The sequence below is a fragment of the Lycium ferocissimum genome, chromosome 5 (genome assembly GCF_029784015.1).
Source record: "Lycium ferocissimum isolate CSIRO_LF1 chromosome 5, AGI_CSIRO_Lferr_CH_V1, whole genome shotgun sequence".
NCBI classification, from domain to species: domain Eukaryota; kingdom Viridiplantae; phylum Streptophyta; class Magnoliopsida; order Solanales; family Solanaceae; genus Lycium; species Lycium ferocissimum.
Genome location: NC_081346.1, coordinates 22,617,209 through 22,637,696, shown reverse-complemented (window position 1 = coordinate 22,637,696; position 20,488 = coordinate 22,617,209). Strand labels below are relative to the sequence as shown.

Sequence of the window (20,488 nt, the reverse complement as noted above, 5' to 3'; positions counted from 1 at the left end):
TCTCTTTGAATGATCGCTTATCGTCTCTAACGTGTCACTACCCCTTCCATCGCCAAATATATAAGTTGCTCTTCTCGATCCATTCACCATGACAATCAACCCCTATTATTATTATTGAGTTCTGATTAGTGGTGTTAAAGTACACTCAAGATATTTTGTTTAACAAAAAATTGGTCATGAGAGTACATACCAAACTATAACAAAATAAAGCATTGCGGCGATTGTTCAACCGATTATTGACTTGTTAGAACAAGTGGACTACTTGTTGCAACAGGTAATAAACTTGTTGCAATAAGTCACTAATCTGTTGGAGTCAGCTTCAGTTTTTTTGGGTACTGTTTCAGACTATTGAAGATGTCCAATAGATTAGTGAGTTGTTGTAGTAGGTGTATTACCTGTTGCAATAAGTATTCCACTTATTGCAGCAAGTCAATAATCTGTTAGGCGACTTGATTTTTTGGTTACATTTACCGGTACAGTCAAGATGTCAGTTAGTGAGTTGTTGCAATAGGTGTATTACTGTTGCGAATAAGTGATAGCTTGTTAAACAAGTCAATGTAATACGGTTGGAAACGAATTTTTTAGGCTGCACATTTGTTGTTGAAGATGTCAATGATTAGTGAGTTGTTAGATAGGTGTATTTTGTTGCAACAAAGTAGTCCATTTGTTGCGCAAGTCAATAATAAATGTCTGTTGGAAGCAGCTTCGATTTTGGGTTCTGTTTGGAGCAAAAGTGAAGCGACTCTGGATCATTGAGTTGTTGCAACAAGTGGAATACATGTTGCAACAACTCACTCAGTTGTTGCAGATTATTTATACAACAATTACAACAACTACATAATCTATTGTAGAAGTTGTAACAACCACATTATCTGTTGCAACAACTACAGTAGCTACTGTAAGTTGTTGGAAAATCAATAGATTTATACCCAGATGAAAAATTGAAATAAAACAGCATTGTTTTACTTACCAAATGAGCGGAAAACACTTATGAAGTAATTTCCAGTGCTACACGAACAAAATCCAGTCAAAAAATTACAAAATAGGATGTCACGTTTTTCTTTCTTGAGCAACAATGGCGGACGAAGAAGAAGAAGAAGAAGAAGAAGAAGAAGAAGAAGAAGAAGAAGAAGAAGAAGAAGAAGAAGAAGAAGAAGAAGAAAGCAGAACAATAGAATGAGAGGAAAATATTTATGAAGTAATTCCCAGTGCTACACGAACGAAATCCAGTCAAAAAATTACAAAATCGGGTGTTCTTGTTTTTTTCTTTCTTGAGCAACAATGGCAGACGAAGAAGATGATGATGAAGAAGAAGAAGAAGAAAAAGAAGAAGAAGAAGAAGAAGAAGAAGAAGAAGAAGAAGAAGAAGAAGAAAGCAATTGGATGACGAAGAAGAAGAAGAAGAAACGAGCAGAATAAGAAAAGCAAGAAGAAGAAGAAGAAGAAACGAAGCAAAAAAGAAGAGCCAAAAATGGTGGAAACGGCGCAGGCAAATGGAAAAATTGGCACTTTTTTTTTTTTTGGCTCTGTAGGGTTTATATGGGTTGGGTCAAAGTGTTAAAAATAAAACTTGGGGGAAAGGTGTAAAAACAAAGCTTAGGGTCAAAGTATTAAAAATATAACTTTGTGGCAAGTCAAAACTCCCTAATCACTAATACAAAGTTTATCACCCCTACTCAATTAAAAAAACTAGAGTTACCCCAACTCAATTTTCAAACCTTTTTGTCATTTTTAATTAAAAGCCCAGTCTCTGGCTAGCCTGTTTGGCTAAGTTTCCAAGAAGTTAAAAGTGCTTATTTAGAGAATTGAGATGTTTGATCAAATTTTGAGGGGAAATATAAGTGTGTTTGGGTAGTTTCAGAAATTGTTTTTCATAAGCTAAAAATAGTAGCTTTTCTTAAAAAAAAAAAAAAAACACTTCTGATACCTTTGTCGTCAACTACAAATTCCTGCTCTAATATTGATAAAAGTGTTTTTCAAATTGATTAGTCAAACACAAATTTTATTCTTCAGAAGTACTTCGAAAAGCACTTTTAACAAAGGGAAAAGGGTCAAATATACCTCTCTACTTTAGTTTATTTGCTAACTTTGCCCTCCGTTAGTCAAAGTAGTCAAATATATCCCTCCCATTACAAGTTAGGGCAAAATATACCCCTACCGTTTAGCAAAGTTTCAAAAATATCCCTCATTTATAACATATTCCCATATAAGCAAGTCTAGTCATTGGAATTAGGTGACATGGACGCCACATGGCATTTAACTTATTTTATGTGGTGTCTACGTGGCAATTTTTTAAAAACAATCTAGAAAATTGATTTTTTTAAAAAAATTGAAAAAAAAATGGCTATTATTAAAAATCTGAAACTTTTTTCTTTTAATAAAATTGTTTTTTTAAAAAAATATATTCTCGAAAATTGGATATATTAGTTAAAAAATCTAGTAAATAATTTTTTTAAATCTGGAAAACTGTAAAGTTTTTTTTTTTTTTAAAGTGTCCTAATTTTTTTTTAAATATGTATTAATTTTAAAAAATTTGAAAAACTGATTTTTTTAAAAAAAATCATTTTCCAATTTTTTTAATAAAAAAAATCCAATTTTCCAGAATATTTTTTTTAAGAAGCGAGTTTTATAAAATAAAATAAAATTAGATTTTTAATAAAAGCCATTTTTAATAGATTTGTTTTTAGAAAAATCAATTTTCCAGGTTGTTTTTAAAAAAATTGCCTAGAATAAGTTAAATACCATGTGGTGTCTATTTCACTCAATTCCAATGACTAGACTTATTTATGTGGAAATATGTTAGAAATGAGGGGTATTTTTGAAACTTTGCTAACGATAGGGGTATATTTGGCCTCAACTTGTAACGGGAGGGGTATATTTGACTACTTTGGCTAACAGAGGATAAAGTTAGCCAATAAATTAAAATAGAGGGGTATATTTGACTCTTTTCCCTTTAACAAATGCATTTTTCAAACTAAGCAGATTTTAGAAGTTGGGCCAAGCAGACTATCAATCCCTTCTAATTGTAACCTTTTTTAAGTATAACTATCCGAATTTCGATATTTACTAGCTCTACTAGTTGTGAATTATGTCGTGAAGAATCTGTTAAATGAAAAAATACTCTTTATCAAGAATTTTTCTAATAGCAAATACAAACTCGTAATTTATGATTAAGGATAGAGCGAGTATACATCTTACCAAGGTGGTCTAATCAAATTCTAGTAAACTGAAAAAATCGAATTTCTAGCTTTTTGACAGCAATTGTTGATTACAAAAAGGGATAAGGCATCATTTTTAAAGCGTTTCTTATTACGACACACCTTTAATGTTTGGTCCTATCACCCCCCTAAACTATTTAAAACCGTAATATTTTACCCCTCAATGCCCAAGGAGAGTGTGTTTCAGCTCTCTTTGAGAGAGTGTAAAAAACGGAAAAACTTAATTTTTTTCTTAAAATTTGTATTTTCTTAAAATATGAATATAAATATAGTTTTTCACATTTTAAAAAAATAATTAATTTTTTTCAAAATTTTATAAAAAATCAGTTTTTTTTTTCAAATTTTGACAAGAAAAACACTTTTTTCCGTTTTATTTGAAAAATAAAAGTGTCCTAAGAAAATGAAATCATGAAAATCAAGATCTTTTAAGACATTTTAAAAAAAATAATCAAGCTTTCCATATTATTAACAAATCCATTTTTCCATATTTTAAAGAAAAATCTTCGCATTTTCATTTTTTTTTTTTTTTTAAACGGGTTTTAAAAATGAATTTTTTAAAAGAAAAATCAGTTTTTTAATTCGAAACGGGTTTAAAAATAAACTTTTTAAAAGAAAAATCAGAATTAAAAAACGGGTTTTAAAAATAAATTTTTTAAAAGAAAAATCATTTTTTAAATTCTTGTTTTCAGTTTTTTTTTTTTAAAACGAGTTTTAAAAATAAATTTTTTAAAAGAAAAATCTTTTTAATTCACTTTTTTTTTTATTTTTTAAAAACGGGTTTTAAAAATAAATTTTGTAAAGAAAAATCAGTCTTTTATTTTTTTATTCTTAAAAATTGACACGTAATTATTAAAAAAATAAAAATAAATGCACATGTGGCAAGGAGAGTGTATGTCACTCTCCCATATGAAAAAATTACGAATTTCTAGGACCAAATATTAGGTTGTCGTACAGCAATTGTTGATTACAAAAATGCAGGAGTATGCTCATGGGACCTTGTCGTGTCCTTATTGAACATTTTTTGCTGAAATACGGATAAAATGCAATTTGTTTGGAATTCTTCTAGATTTTATGGCACTCAATGTTCTACAAACCTAAAATAGAAGAAGATTAATCACTAATATACGATTAGGTGTATTCGATTTACTCCCCCATTCCAATATAAATGAATTTGACACCTTTTTTATGATCCAAAATAAATGATTTTTTTAAAGTCCAAAGATGTATATATTAATTTAATTTCAACATTATCCTTTTCTTTAATGAGTTTTTCGACTATAATCAAATCCTAACATTAAAGTATTGGGGAGAGGTGATCAGGCAGGACATGATAAGTCTTCGGCTTACTGCGAGGACATGACGGTTGAGGTCGAGGATTAGGATAGAAGGCTAATAGTAGTTAGTTTTGCGTTTCCTTACCAATAGTATTATTTTTGGTATTTTATTATTTAATTATTTTCGTATTTTTAATTCTTAGTTTTCTATTACTACTTGTTGTCTCTTATACTTCGGTTTTCTTACTATCCTGTTATTGTTACTGCGTATGTTTCCATAAATGTTGAGTTTATGTTTTCCTTAAGTCGAGGATCTATTGGAAATAACCTCTCTACCTGCACAAGGTAGGTGAGATCTGCATACACTCTACTCTCCCTATATCCAACTTGTAAGATTTATACCAGGCATGTTGTTGTTGTAATCAATTCTCAACATAAACTATCTCTAGTTTTAAGAAAAGTTTGGGAAGAAATAAAAGAATAATATTGACAAAATACTAGTATTTGATTAATGTCTTTAATTAACTTTCTTAAGGGGTGTGACACGCCCCAAAAATTCTTTTATTTTGGAATGAAGAGTGTCAAGTAGTCCCGTTAAGCAAGAATTTTATTTACAAAGAAAGTTTATAACTTGCACTAGATCAGAGTGGAAAAAAGTGGCTGAAAGCTAAGCAATTTCTCAATGATCCAACCTAACTATTACTTCATCCCTAATTCAGTTTCCGATGAAGAAATCATTCAAGAATGATGTTTAACTAAAGAGTTTAAGACTTTAAGTTATATGTATTGATTTTCTAAATATTTTTCGACAAAAAGATAGTGTAAATATTTTTTTACACCATCAATGTATTTTGATCCACTATAGAAATTGCTTTCCATTTAAAGTTGCCAATTAATGTTTGTATATAAATTATCTGTAATTGTCTTTTAGATGATCGGATGGTATAAATACATTCTTGAAGGTGATTATTAATGTTAAACTTGAATATATTTTCCTATTTTTAAGGCATAAACTGTAAACATTTAAATAACACCACACCATTAACTTGGTATCTTAGTACTCCCGATTAGGGTTCAAGCAGGGGGTTGGTATTGGGAAACAAAAACATATAAATGAAATACTCCAAATGGATAAGTAAATAATTTCATCGAGTAGCTTGCAATTTGCACCTTAATATATACACTCATTTGTGATTTAAACCTTAGTATTTTTTTAAAATGATTGCACCCTAATCTCTTTAGTTTCTTGTAAAATCATAATTAAACTCTTCCTTAATTTCAATTAATTATGACGGCAAAATAGTAACATTGAATTAATAAACATAACAATATGATCTAAATTAAAAAACAAGACTAGACTATCTTAAATTCCTACGCATCCAAAATACCAAGACTAGACTACCTAAAAAAAGAGAACTATTAATAACCACTTCCCTTTAATGATTAATAAAAAATATTAGTTACCAAAAAAAAAGTTGAAGCTTTCACCTTTTTTGAATTGGATTGGAAGACTGCTAGATCCTCTGAGTTCTTTCTTATTTGTTGGTTGGAGTTTAACTTATTTGCAGAGGCGGATCCAGGATTTAGAAGTTTCGGGTGTCGCATCGCTATGAACAGTGGCATACGCAATATTCTACATGAACAGTAGTGTACCCAATATTTTGTCAAGTGGTCTCAATATTTACATAGGAGAAGCACTAAATGATATTTTTCATCAAATTTGTAGATAGGAAAGAGTCTAGATTGTTGGTTGAGTCTCAAGTTACAAGAGGTCTAGGGTTCAATTCTCGCTTAACTACAAAATTTTAACAATAAAAGCTCGCTTAAATATTTGCCAAAACAATGTCCAATTGTGATTCGAACCATAGACCGTTGTAAGCAAACAATAGGTCCTAACCAACACTCCAGGAAACACTGTCGTTATTTATTAATCGCTGTGTTTCCTAATTGTCGTATGCTGTATGCAAGTCCTGAATTGCAGTATGCTAAAAGATAGTCTTAAAAGTGTACCGAAATGAATTCGAACTCGCAACCTCGGAGAGCAAAATGCGACTCTCTACCACTGTCACTTTGTGTTGATCTGATACTCCAAGTGGCAAGATTAATATTTATAGTATTTCGCTTACATATATACATATATACACAGACTTTCGACCGAAACGACCCAGTACCGTGCCACCCTCCCCTATCAACATAGATCCGCCCCTGCTTATTTGTACAGATGTAAAATTGATGCCAATTATTGCTTTGATTTTTGTTTTCTGCCGTTCTCAATGTAAATCGGGAACGAATGAATTCAGGTTTTCCATTATATTTTTGGCAAACTGTGATTTTGCTTATTTTTAGATCAACATTCACTGACAAAATGACATAGTGATAATAACTAAAATAGATTCTTTTACCGTGTTTTAATAGCACATCGGGTACGTTTATATAGAGAAGACTACTAAATAGCTTTCAATTTCTCTTCCTTGATTTTGCATTGCTTTAATCCAGTGAAGTTGAACTTTGTCTTTCAAATATGATTTGCTCGGAGTTGAAATTTGTTTTCCTTCAACTATCATATGATGTTGTTGCTAATGGTTTGTACTCTTGGTTTGGGTTTAGGCACACGTATGGGAGAAGTATACCCGCTCAACTTAGTACATATAAAATAAATTTTAGAAAAATATTAGTTTTGTTTTATCTGGTGTGCCCTTGTGAATACTTGAACAAAGGAATTTTTTATGACTTATAATAAACTGAGATAAGGGTGCAAATCATTAAAAATAGCAGGATAAGATGTAAATCATAAAAGAGAGCATACATTAGGGGTGTGAATTGCAAACTGATAGACTATGTAAATATTGTAAATATTCCCTTCCTTATGTATTGTAATTAGGTCCTATAATTTAGCCTAGTATCATCATACCTACTTTGTATATAATGACTTTCATACATCAATACAGATTACGGATTGATTTCCTACATGGTATCAGACTAGGTTTCTCTCCAAAACCCTAGCCGTCCACCTCTCTCTCTCTCTCTTCTAACCCTAAACCTAGCCGTCCCCTTTCCTCCTCCTCTCCCTTCAATGGTCCGACAACAAAATTTCCATTCTGCTTTAACCGTCACGAATGTGAAATCTTTAATCCCAATCACTCTAGACATGGAAACCGGCCATTATCACGAATGGGCGACACTATTCAAAGTCCTAGCCCGCGTTCACTCCGTACTTGAACACATCATACCACCAACTGACACCGCTATGACGCGCAACCAAGGCGGCTAACCTTCCGCTTTGGAAACGGCTAGATGCGGTGGTTCTTCAAATGCCCCTGAATGGTCCACTCCACCATCCACCTTCCTTGCCGCATCACCTAGCTTGTGGCATTCCCGCCTCGGCCATCCGGGAAGAGCTATTCTAAGTTCTCTTCGTAGTAATGCCTTAATTGAATGTAATAGGGCCCGTACTTCTTTTTTTGCACCTCTTGTCCTTTGGGAAACATGTTAAATTGCCATTTTATGATTCGTTGTCGTTTACTACTATGCCGTTTGACATCATTCATAGTGATTTATGGACATCTCCTGTTTTAAGTTCTAATGGGCACCACTATTACGTTTTCTTTCTTGATGATTATAGTAATTTTCTTTGGACTTTTCCTATCTCTAACAAGTCCCAAGTGTATTCCATTTTTCTATCTTTTAAGGCATTAATACGGACTCGGTTCGAAAGAGACATTAAAAACATTCAATGTGACAATGGGCGGGAATTCGCAAATGGGCATTTTCAATCTTTTTGGGCCTCAAATGGTATAAATTTTCGGTTTTCTAGCCCCCCATACATCTCCTCGAATGGCAAAGCGGAACGAAAAATTAAATCCATTAACAACATAGTGCGCACTCTTCTTGTCCACTCCTCCGTCCCCCCTCTTTTGGCATCATGCTCTCCAAATGGCCACATACCTCCTCAATATACTTCCCACCAAAGTCCTTAGGCATAAATCACCGACGCAAGTTCTCTATCAACGCACCCCCTCTTATTCTCATCTCCGGGTTTTTGGGTGTTTATGCTATCCACTTTTCCTGTCTACGACTATTCATAAGTTACAAGCGAGATCCACCCCGTGTGTCTTTTTGGGCTATCCGTTGAATCATCGAGGATATAAGTGTTATGATTTGTCCACCAACAAAATCATCACCTCACGGCATGTCATCTTTGACGAAACTCAATTTCCCTTCTCCAAATTGCACTCCCCCACCCCAGCTTCCTATGAATTTTTGGACCATGGAATTTCCCCATATACATTGCATTTTCTATATAGAAAATTATTCTTTCAGATATCTTCTCTAAAGGTCTTCCGTGCGTGCTCTTTGATGATTTCAGGGACAGTCTAAGCGTACGACAACCTCCCGCTTCGACTGCGGGTGTAAAGAAATGGATCATGGGCCTAACTCAACCCCAAAAGCTAGCTTATGAAGGGAGGATTGCCCAAGTCCATATAAGGAGACCACCCATCTAATTAACCACCAATAAGGGACTTTTTCATTCTTCAACACCCCATCTAACGCCCAGGACTGGGCATCTGGTGCGTGAGCAATTTAATTTGGGGGCCCACATCGAGTGAGATGGGTCCTGCTCTGATACCATGTAAAGAAATGGATCATGGGCCTAACTCAACCCCAAAAGCTAGCTTATGAAGGGAGGGTTGCCCAAGTTGGTTCCGCTGCCAGGGAATATTGTAAATATTCCCTTCCTTATGTATTGTAATTAGGTCCTATAATTTAGCCTAGTATCATCATACCTACTTTGTATATAATGACTTTCATACATCAATACGGCGATTGATTTCCTACATGGTATCAGACTAGGTTTCTCTCCAAAACCCTAGCCGTCCACCTCTCTCTCTCTCTCTTCTAACCCTAAACCTAATCGTCCCCTTTCCTCCTCCCTCTTCTCCCTTCAATGGCTGACAACAAAAATTTCCATTCTGCTTTAACCGTCACGAATGTGAAATCTTTAATCCCAATCACTCTAGACATGGAAACCGATCATTATCACGAATGGGCGACACTATTCAAAGTCCTAGCCCGCGTTCACTCCGTACTTGAACACATCATACCACCAACTGACACCGCGTATGACGCAACCAAGGCGGCTAACCTTCCGCTTTGGAAACGGCTAGATGCGGTGGTTCTTCAAATGCCCCTGAATGGTCCACTCCACCATCCACCTTCCTTGCCGCATCACCTAGCTTGTGGCATTCCCTCCGCCATCCGGAAGAGCTATTCTAAGTTCTCTTCGTAGTAATGCCTTAATTGAATGTAATAGGCCCGTACTTCTTTTTGCACCTCTTGTCCTTTGGGGAAACATGTTAAATTGCCATTTTATGATTCGTTGTCATTTACTACTATGCCGTTTGACATCATTCATAGTGATTTATGGACATCTCCTGTTTTAAGTTCTAATGGGCACCGCTATTACGTTTTCTTTCTTGATGATTATAGTAATTTTCTTTGGACTTTTCCTATCTCTAACAAGTCCCAAGTGTATTCCATTTTTCTATCTTTTAAGGCATTAATACGGACTCAATTCGAAAGAGACATTAAAAACATTCAATGTGACAATGGGCGGGAATTCGCAAATGGGCATTTTCAATCTTTTTGCGCCTCAAATGGTATAAATTTTCGGTTTTCTCAAATTATTCTTTTATTGAATATATAGAATAATGTTTCAATTATGAAATATTAAAATATTAACTACTATTTTAGAAAGACAAATTAAGAGAAATGACTTATTAAAAAAAATGAAGAGTAAACTTTTATGTTTAGTGTTAATGGCGTTATGGCAATTAGTGTCGAAAAAGGAGGGTGAGGGAAATGAATTGGACAGATGGAAAAGGGCTCCGGTGGGATAAGCACAACTATTAATCATATTTTTTTTTTTCGAATGACGGTAATCACAATTAATTAAACTCCACCAAAATTAAGCATGAATCTGGGAATGGGACACGTCTAATCTAAGGTGATTAATAAAACCTAACTTTACTTGGATTGGATGTTTGCTTTTTTATGACGAAATTTGGCACTTTCTTGTTTAGGCAACAGCCAATACAAATTAGGTGACCACTTACTTATTCGTGGCTTTGCACATGGAGCTGACCATTTGTCTATCACTTTCCTCATTCTCCTCCAATCCGTTATATGACTCCTGCCTCATAATGCTTTTTTATAGTATCAATTGAGTTAGGAAGGCTCACGAAGGTATTCTTGTGTGGAAAAAGAAATATTTTCATTAGTTTCATGTTATGTGTCATTATTTCCATATTAATATATTTTAAAACCATCGATACTTTTTTAAATTTTTTTTCTATAAATTAGATTTAAGTTTATCATTTTATCTTTATTATCATGCTTTTTAGCCACAAAGATTTCATTGTATATTTAAAATGGCTAATTTAAAAGGAAGGAAGTATCATAGAGTGAAAATTACTCCTTCCATTTCAATTCATGCGGTGGTGTATAAAGAGTGTGAGATGGTCAAACTACTTAGTTTTCGATGCAAATTTGAAAATGAATTTCAAGTTGGATGCAAAACCCTTTTAGACCTATATTCTCCTCTCACAACCAACAATCAAATTGAAGTTTCGTGAAGTTTCAGTCAAGAGGTCAATTATTTCCTCTCTGATTTCGTCTCTTGGTTCAAAGGTGTCCTGGATATCGTCTCAAGCGTATGTAAATATTTCTCTGGAACACTGTTATCAATTTGTGAATAATATGAAAATTTTGTACCGCACTTGTATCAATTTTTTTTGCATTATAAAATACCTCCTTAAAACCCGCAAAATCGAACCAAACCTACAAAACCGAAATCGAAACCGATAGAATTTATTCCATAATGGTTTGATTTGGTTTGAATATTAAAAAAACCACCTTAATTGGTTTGGTTTGGTTTGGTTTTAACCAAAAATCGAGTCAAACCGGACCATGAATGTATACGGTAAAAGTCGGATTAATGCTTGGCCGGTGAGACTGCGGACCAAGAAAAGGAAGAAAACAAGCACGAGCGCTCAGACCGGAGGTATTGCATCAGTAGTGCTTGATTAGAAGAAGTCGGAGGAAAACCGTAAGGTCCGATTTATCCGGAGCAAACTACTTATCACAGCTAGTCCGTTTTCTTCATGGCCAAGTTGATCGTGGCCGTTAGTTCGGTTTCTTCATGGCCGAGTTGATCGTGGCCGTTAGTCCGGTTTCTCCATGGCCGAGTTGATCGTGGCCGTTAGTCCGGTCAATCAGTTATTCAATTGCCACGTGTGAAGACCGTTTTGCCACCTAATACTGCCAGTCATACGGGTGTCAGACCGTACGACCCAACCTTATCCATATTAGGGCTTCCTTTATTCTAAAAGGGCTTTATGATGTATGAAAGGCCCATAGAGAAAAACTATAAATAGGGAGCACTTCCCTACTTTTAAGGGTTAACTTTTCAGATCAAAAACATTTTAATAGAATTTATATTGAAGCTATCTCTTTCTTTCTAATTTTGGTCCGGATTGCAACGTTGTTTGGCTTGATTCAACCATACACGATATAGCATTGAAATATACGTATATATTTAGCTCAAATCCATAATATTAACATATTCATCCAAGTTATTAACACATAGATATTTATATATAAGTCATTATATACAAACCCGCGTATATATTCCCCTAAAAATCGAAATAGATCAAAGTTTGTCCACATATCCTATACCTCACTTACAAATTCAACTTATTACCTAATTTCGGGGTAAACAATGAATACCCCTAATTATTTTCACAATAAAAAAAAAGGGGGGTTGGAAGAAAGATAGGAAGGGAAAAAAGGAAATAAACACTTGTTTATTTGACCGTGGATATAACCATTTTAAAAATTAATTACTTCCGTTACCTTAGCTTACGACCACAGACCAGTCAAAATGATCTTTAATTCTAGGCATATCAGCAGCAGGCCGTCAAATGAGATTGAGTTAAAATGGACAAATTAAAATGGACTAAGCCATTGACTGTATTATGATTCAATCCGTCTAAAGTTCATTCTACATCAAAATGGGATATCTACACAACTTTTATCCTATTGTAACAAAATTACTATAAAACACTAATTTTTTATAACGAAAAAACCACTCAATTTTACCTATATATGTATCACAAAAGTTAATAAATTTCTTTTACAAAGAAAAATCACTTAATTTTGTATAAGTATCACAGAAAGTCACGAGAGAAAAAAAAAAGTTGAGTGAAATTTTGGTTTGATAAATAGTTTAGTAACTTTCATGATATTAAACAAAGTTAAAATAATATTTCGTTATAATAATACTTTAATAATTTTAATACAAAACTTGAGTGATCATATATGAAATCAACCAAAAGAAAGAGAAAGAGTTAATTTCGGATTAGTCCTCCTCTAAATCAAAGTACAGTCACCTCAGAATCCATTGACTCGATTTATTTCTTCTTTTATGAAACTCATTGATTTGGTTTTGCAATTTTATTACCTATTCAACACCGTTATTAATATTTTTCTAATATAATACTTTGCAAATGTAATATGGCAAGAGGATCTCCTAAACCAAAATGGGACATAGGAAGCACATCAAACTTCTTACCAAATTTGCATCTAGTAACTTCAATTTCTCGGACTTTTATTTAAGTAGCAAAATTTTCGCCATATTGATTGGAATAAAATTAATAAACTTACAAATGTGAAAATCTCCACAATGGTTGAGACCCCATACTCATTTGTTAGTTATTAAATGCTTAGATTGATACCAATCCCGACTAAAGTGAAGTTGATTTTGTGAATCATGTCATTATTAAATACTACTCTACACTATAGTCTATATAACAGAAACTTTAGACCAATATACATTCGTTCAAAAGCTTTTTGTTCACAATGGAGCTCTATCACACATCGACATGCCATGTAGTTCCATTTCTCTTTAGCCCATTATAATAATTATTGTTGTTATCATTATTTTTAATTTTTTTAATTTTTTTTAAATTTGGGAACAGTTTCTGGAGAAAGTGATGGTCATTTTGACATGGGGAATGTTATGTCTTACAACACTAGGATCAGTGGACTATGAAGCAATAAGTTGTCGAAAGCACAGTGCAATTTTGACAGATTTTGGAGGAAAAGGAGATGGTAAAACGTCGAACACAGCGGCATTTAGAAAGGCAATCAGTGAATTGAGCAAATTTGCAACAGATGGGGGTGCACAACTAATTCTTCCTCCTGGAAAATGGCTAACAGGGCCATTCAATCTCACTAGTAATTTCACTCTTTATATACACCAGGATGCTGTCATTCTGGCATCTCAGGTTTCATTCATTCCTTCTCCCTTTGCCTTTTTTTACTCTTTAAAGAAAAATTGTTTGATATTTTTTCTTAGCAGAACGTGGGAAAGGAAAAAAAAAAAAAAAAAGATATCCATTGGAATATAAAATAAATCAATAAAACACTATATCTCTGACCACATCAATTAATCAGGGAATCGAGATGGTCTTGGTGCAAAACAATTTGAATGAAGGATCCCTATGAATTGAATTCGTTTATCGGTTTATGTTAGAACTCTTGGACAACATTAAAAAGAACAAACAAACAAATAATAGTCGTGTTCTATCCAAGGGATGGAAGGACGAATTTGGTCTTCGGATTTATTTTGTTCCTTGACACCCCTTTGGAAATCGTCTAGTGTGTCAATGGTTACAAATCAATCCAGAGAATTTATATCTTTCTTATTTTTTTGGTTAATTAATTGTGTAGTATCAAAACTTTTTTATCTATAATTGTCCCAATGTTTCAATTTTTCTTCTAGATTAGTTTAGTTAATTTTGGATACTTTATTTTAGAAAAATGACACAGAGAATTGCAATACAAGCTAGGGCATCTCATATTAAATAACTACACTAAAATTATATGTGAGTTGACCTAGCAAATCTAGACGAGGTTCATGACGTAAGCAGTGGTGTAGCCACATACAATAAAGACTGGTCAATTGAATGCTATTCTCGAAAAACTGTGTATATAAATATTATACTAATTATATAGATCAAAATATATATGTTAAATCTTGAACCCTTAGCGAAATTATTGGCTTCGCTTCACTAAGATGCGACACTTGTTATTAAAAAACACTATGTGATTGTTTGTACAGGATGAAGCAGAGTGGGATTTAATTCCACCATTGCCATCTTATGGAGTAGGAAGGGATACTCCAGGACCAAGGTTTATTAGTCTCATTTTTGGAACAAACTTGACTAATGTAGTCATTACAGGTAAATTATCCATGGTTACTCCACTCTTTACCATCATGACAAAATAATATGCCAAAGACACCAAGCACAACAACTACTACGCCTTAATCCCAAGCTAACTGGAATAGGCCGTATGAATCCTCAATATCATAAATCCTCTGTTTGGGTCCATAATATTTCAAAAAAAAGATGCCAAAATTTCTGATATTTTTTTATATGTATGCTGATGATGACCAGGTGGAAATGGCACCATAGATGGACAAGGTCAACAGTGGTGGACTAAATTTCGACAAGGTCAACTGAAAAACACCCGACCTTACCTGATTGAGATCATGTTTTCTGATCATGTCCAGATTTCCAATCTTACATTGATCAACTCTCCTTCATGGAATGTCCATCCTGTTTACAGCAGGTATACTTTCTTGTTCCTCTCATTTATTCATATCATATCTCATTTAACTTTTTCCTTTTTCAATTTAACCATCGTTATCCGAAACCCGATAGTCCAACTAATTTGAATTTGTGCCATGTGGAGCCCACTAGACGAAAAAGTGCCTACCATGTGTTTCTCCATTTTAGGTCTCTAAACCGAGACATCTGGTTAAGGATAGAGAGATCTTTATCATCTCACCACACTCCCTAGTGCTTTTGAATGCCTAGGTTGTAACCTTTGTAGAGATAGTGCGTCAAAAAAGATCTTTCGATCAAAAATGTTCTTGTTAACTTACTTGACATGTACTCTTTGTTTCTAATATTTTTCCTTCAAAAAATGCAGTTTTGTGGTAATTAAGGGATTAACAATCCTTGCACCAACTGATTCACCCAATACAGATGGGATTGACCCAGGTTTGTTACAACAACATACTGTAGCAAAATATGTAAGAAAATGACATCCTCTAGTGAAGTAGTACTAATTCATTTTTGGTTATGCAGATTCTTGTTCAAACACTAGAATTGAAGATTGCTACATAGTCTCAGGGGACGATTGTATAGCAGTGAAAAGTGGTTGGGATGAATATGGAATAGCATTTGGAATGCCTACAGAACACCTAATCATAAGAAACCTCAACTGCATATCTCCTGATAGTGCAGTAATTGCTCTTGGAAGCGAAATGTCCGGTGGCATTCAAGATGTTAGAGCTGAAAACATTACAGCAATTAGTTCTGAATCAGGCCTGAGGATCAAAACTGCTATAGGAAGAGGGGCATACGTGAAGGACGTTTTCGTGAGAGGAATGGAATTACAGACAATGAAATATACCTTTTGGATGACGGGCGATTATGGGTCCCATCCTGACGATCATTATGATCCGAAAGCACTTCCTGTCATTCAGGGAATCAATTTAAAAAACGTCATAGCTAAGAATGTCACAATAGCAGGAAAATTAGTGGGGATAGGTGGTGATGCCTTCAAGGGAATTTGCATATCCAATGTGGGCATCGAATTGTCAGAACATGCTAAGAAACTACCATGGAACTGCAGTAATATACAAGGTGTTTCGAGCCAAGTGAGTCCTCAGCCGTGTGCTCTGTTGCCTGATAAGAAAATTGATTGTCCTTTCCCCAGTGATACTTTACCTGTTGATAAGATTCAGTTCCAGACTTGTGCTGTAACTACTATGCATTGGGTAAAAGATAGTTAGATATTCAGCCAGTTCCTTGTTATGCTAAGAATTTGTGGAACCCATGTTGATCATTAATTAACTCCATGGTTTCCAGCCTTCTAGTTAAAATCAATTTATAGAGGGTCATTTGCACTTATATCCTATTTTGTGGTGTCTTTAATTGATGGCCCTAAAGACAAACAACTTTTTCGCTGGGTATCAGTTTATATTTTCATATCATAGTATCCCACAAGTTATGCCCCGACCCTTAAAAGAACTTATGCTGAACTTATGTCCCATTAGACATAAGTTCGATTTTGAAGGACAAAAATTAATGACCAACCCATTTGAAGGACAAACCGTGCAATTTCTTCTTTCTAAATGTTACAGTACTTCATATGCTTCAATCTTGGACTTAGACAACATGTACTGGGGAATTTACATAAATACAAGTAAATAAGTAAAATATTTCATAATCTACAACTATTAACTAAATTACATAATCTACAATATATACTCTATATTTAGGGTATATGCATGATTTTATACCATAAATAAAAAAATGTTGCTATGAATAAAAGGGTAATAATAAGGAGTTTCCTATATTAGAGATAACCAAATTAAATACATATCAAAACACATTAATTACTTTTCTAAACATCCCAATATACTCAGCTAGCATTTTAACCCATAAAATAGTATACTACTGTTTATATGATATATATTATACACTTCGTTGAACAAGTATATATATTCTTGTACTTATATATTATGTATATTTCACTATTATATACTATATATTTTATGTATATTAACTAGTATATACTATATATAAAATAATTTCTTATGTTATTAAATGAAAAGTATTATATATATATATATATATATATATATATATATATATGTGTGTGTGTGTGTGTGTGTGTGTGTGTGTGTGTGTGTGTGTGTGTGTCTGTGTGTGTGTGTATTAACTAGTATATACTATATGTATATTAACTAGTATATACTATATATAAAACAATTTCTTATGTTATTAAACGAAAAGTATTATATATATATATATGTATATGTGTGTGTGTATTTTTGACCACATACATTATTGTATATATTAGGCATATATTGTTTATTATATTAAATATTTCAAATACTATAAAATTTAATTGAGTTAATTTTCCTATTTCATCGAAGAGAGAGCAAAAAATTAAATAATAAATATGTGATGGCAGAAGGGAAGCCAAGTTTTATGGGATGGGGTGTCAATTATTAATTAAGATCCTATTTTAGTGGTAATCAATAAGTAATGATATTATTCTATCTATATATTGTATATTGTATACTTTATATGTATCAAGTATATTGTAATATTATATAAGATATATAATATCAAGTATATTGTGCTATTGTATATATTATATAATATTAAGTATACAATATACAACATATAACATTGGTATAATATTAATTATTGTGCTATTGTATACTTTATATAATAATATCAAGTATATTGTGCTATTGTATACATTATATAATATTAAGTATATCATATACAACATATAACATTGGTATGATACTAATTATTGTGCTATTGTATACTTTATATAATATTAAGCATATTATATCCAACATTTAACATTGGTATATCAACTATTTTAATGAAATAAAATACATATATAAACACACGCACACATATGTACAATAAAAAAGTTACAAATTGTTTTTATGCTGAAGCGTGGATAATAATTACTGTATATTCATGTACTTTTATTAATATTAATTTATTTAAATAATTTCTTTTAGTCATAAATAATAATTGCATCAAGTGAAAAGTAAAAGGGAAGAAAAAGAAGGAATTGAAAAGAATCTTTTCAAAATGATAGATGTTGGATTTAAAGGTCTATTAAAAAATAACATTCATCTAATTTTGTTTTATTTGGAAAGCTACATTAATTCTCTCTCATGTCCTCTCCATATTTGAAAGAAAGAGAAATTAAAAAGTATATACATTAATGGTTGTAAATTGTATTTGTGTAATTTTTTGAAAGTAGTTCTAATGATTTTAAATTACTTTTCAAAAACTTGTATTTATGTGACTTCTCCATATGTCCTTAGGGACAGAGTCCGGAGCCTAAAGGGCACTAAAATGCACAAAATAAACTAAAAGGAGTGCTCCATTTCACATTATACCAAAAAGGGTATAACGTGGAGGGGCCAACGTTATAGCCCAAAAAAAAAATTCATGCTATCAGAACAAAAAAAAAAATTAATTTAAAAGTATAACGTGGACTGATCCAAGTTATACAAAATTAAATATCACGGCCCATGGTAGTTGAATATTGCACTTGAGTCGGAGATAGATCGAACAACTTTAGTTTTTGTTAGTGACAATCACGTTTAGAACTTTTAATAATATGAATTACAATTCTCAATTGAGTATTTTGTATTTTTTATTTCAATTCATGGATGTGTAGGTCTTATTGCGAAAGACATACTTCCTATCCTAAATATTGAGCAGTTGTTTTGCGATGAAAGAAAAAAAAAAAAAAATTACCCCACCCAACGTTTTACAAAATATTTATATATATTTTACCCCACCCAACGTTTGTTTGTAAGATGTTGGCGTATTTAAATCATATCTGGCTGTTTTTTTAATAAAAAAAATTTCAGTGATTTTTTTAATTTTTAACTCAAACATACGCCACAAGTCATATAATAATTAACTCAAACAAATATTTTAACTCATACAATAATTAAATATGTGTTATATATGCGAACATAAAAAAAAATACTAAAATATAAGTTAAATAAACGTCACACATGAACTGAGTAGTAAATGTTAAATTACATACGTTATCAAATGGCACAAGACATATTATATATTCTGGGAAGATTACATAAGGAAACAACGATCGTACAACTTGGGAAAAAACATAAAAACCAACAAGCAACAACAACTATTGATTTCTGTCGGGGCAGCGATTCTTATTATGACCTGTTTGCTTGCACGTACTGCACTTCCTAGCGAGCAGGAGCTGTATCCATTTCATTCCTCCTTCTAGTTGTACTCCGCGCTCCTGAAGTTCGCTCGTATTCAGTGTTTGCAATTAAACTGAAGGGAGAAGGTGGCCAATATGCCTCATCACCCAACGGTGAAAAATTTCCATTGTACGTTTGCCTGTAATACCTGCAACTGTAGTTTAAGTGAACAAAACATCGTTATATTTACCTTTCCGTAAATGACTCCAAGTATATCGAACTATACTCCCGCCACCTAATTCACTTGTAGGGAGATATCGAACTATACTAGTCCAACCAAAGTTATGTGACCTTAATTCACTTTTGTTTATAAAAACACTTTGTCGTATTTGAAGGAGATTGGAAACCTTTGTACTGTTCCCGGACGGCGGTTATATCTCACCGAACCTTCTTTATACACAACTTCACCACCCCAATATAAATTAACTTTTATATATAAGTATAACGTGGACTAATCCACGCTATGCAAAATTATAAATTTTGTATAACGTGGATCAGTCCACGTTTTACAAACGTTGGGTGGGGTAAATTTTTTTTTTCTTTCATCGCAAAACAACTGCTCAATATTTAGGATAGGAAGTATGTCTTTCACAATACGACACACATCCATGAATTTGAAATAAAAAATACAAAATACTCAATTGACACTTGTAATTCATATTATTAATATGTTATTATTAAAAGTTCTAAACGTGATTGTCACTAACAAAAACTAAACTTGTTCGATCTATCTCCGACTCAAGTGCAATATTCAACTACAACGAGTCGTGATATTTAATTTTGTATAACGTGAACTGATCCATGTTACACTTTTTTTTTATTTTATTTTTTTGTTCTGACAGCGTGAATTTTTTTTGGGGGGTATAACGTTGGCCCCTCCACGTTATACCCCTTTTGGTATAATGTGAAATGGAGCACCCCTTTTGATTTATTTTGTGCATTTTAGTGCCCTTTAGGCTCCGGACTCCTTAGGGACATATTAGCAAGTATTCTTGGAAAGGCCTCAAAAGAAGCCATTTGGTCTAAACTCAATCAATGAACTTGCAAATGGGCTGACGAATGAATGTGGACTCAGTGTC

The 20,488-nt window shown here is 32.9% G+C and overlaps 1 protein-coding gene across 2 annotated transcripts; it reads left to right on the top strand.

Annotated features, from left to right (window-relative positions):
* The first annotated feature begins 13,125 nt into the window (after window positions 1–13,125).
* Window positions 13,126–16,533, top strand: LOC132056519 (probable polygalacturonase). Of its 2 annotated transcripts, none has more exons than XM_059448756.1 (6): window positions 13,126–13,235; window positions 13,528–13,836; window positions 14,673–14,793; window positions 15,010–15,184; window positions 15,548–15,618; window positions 15,706–16,533. In XM_059448756.1, exons 1-6 carry the CDS (start codon window positions 13,233–13,235, stop codon window positions 16,413–16,415), a joined length of 1,389 nt encoding a protein of 462 aa, XP_059304739.1. In that variant the 5' UTR covers window positions 13,126–13,232; the 3' UTR covers window positions 16,416–16,533. The 2 variants fall into 2 exon arrangements, with proteins under 2 accessions (XP_059304739.1, XP_059304738.1); XM_059448755.1 differs by having other exon boundaries at window positions 13,187–13,438.
* The last annotated feature ends 3,955 nt before the right edge of the window (window positions 16,534–20,488 follow it).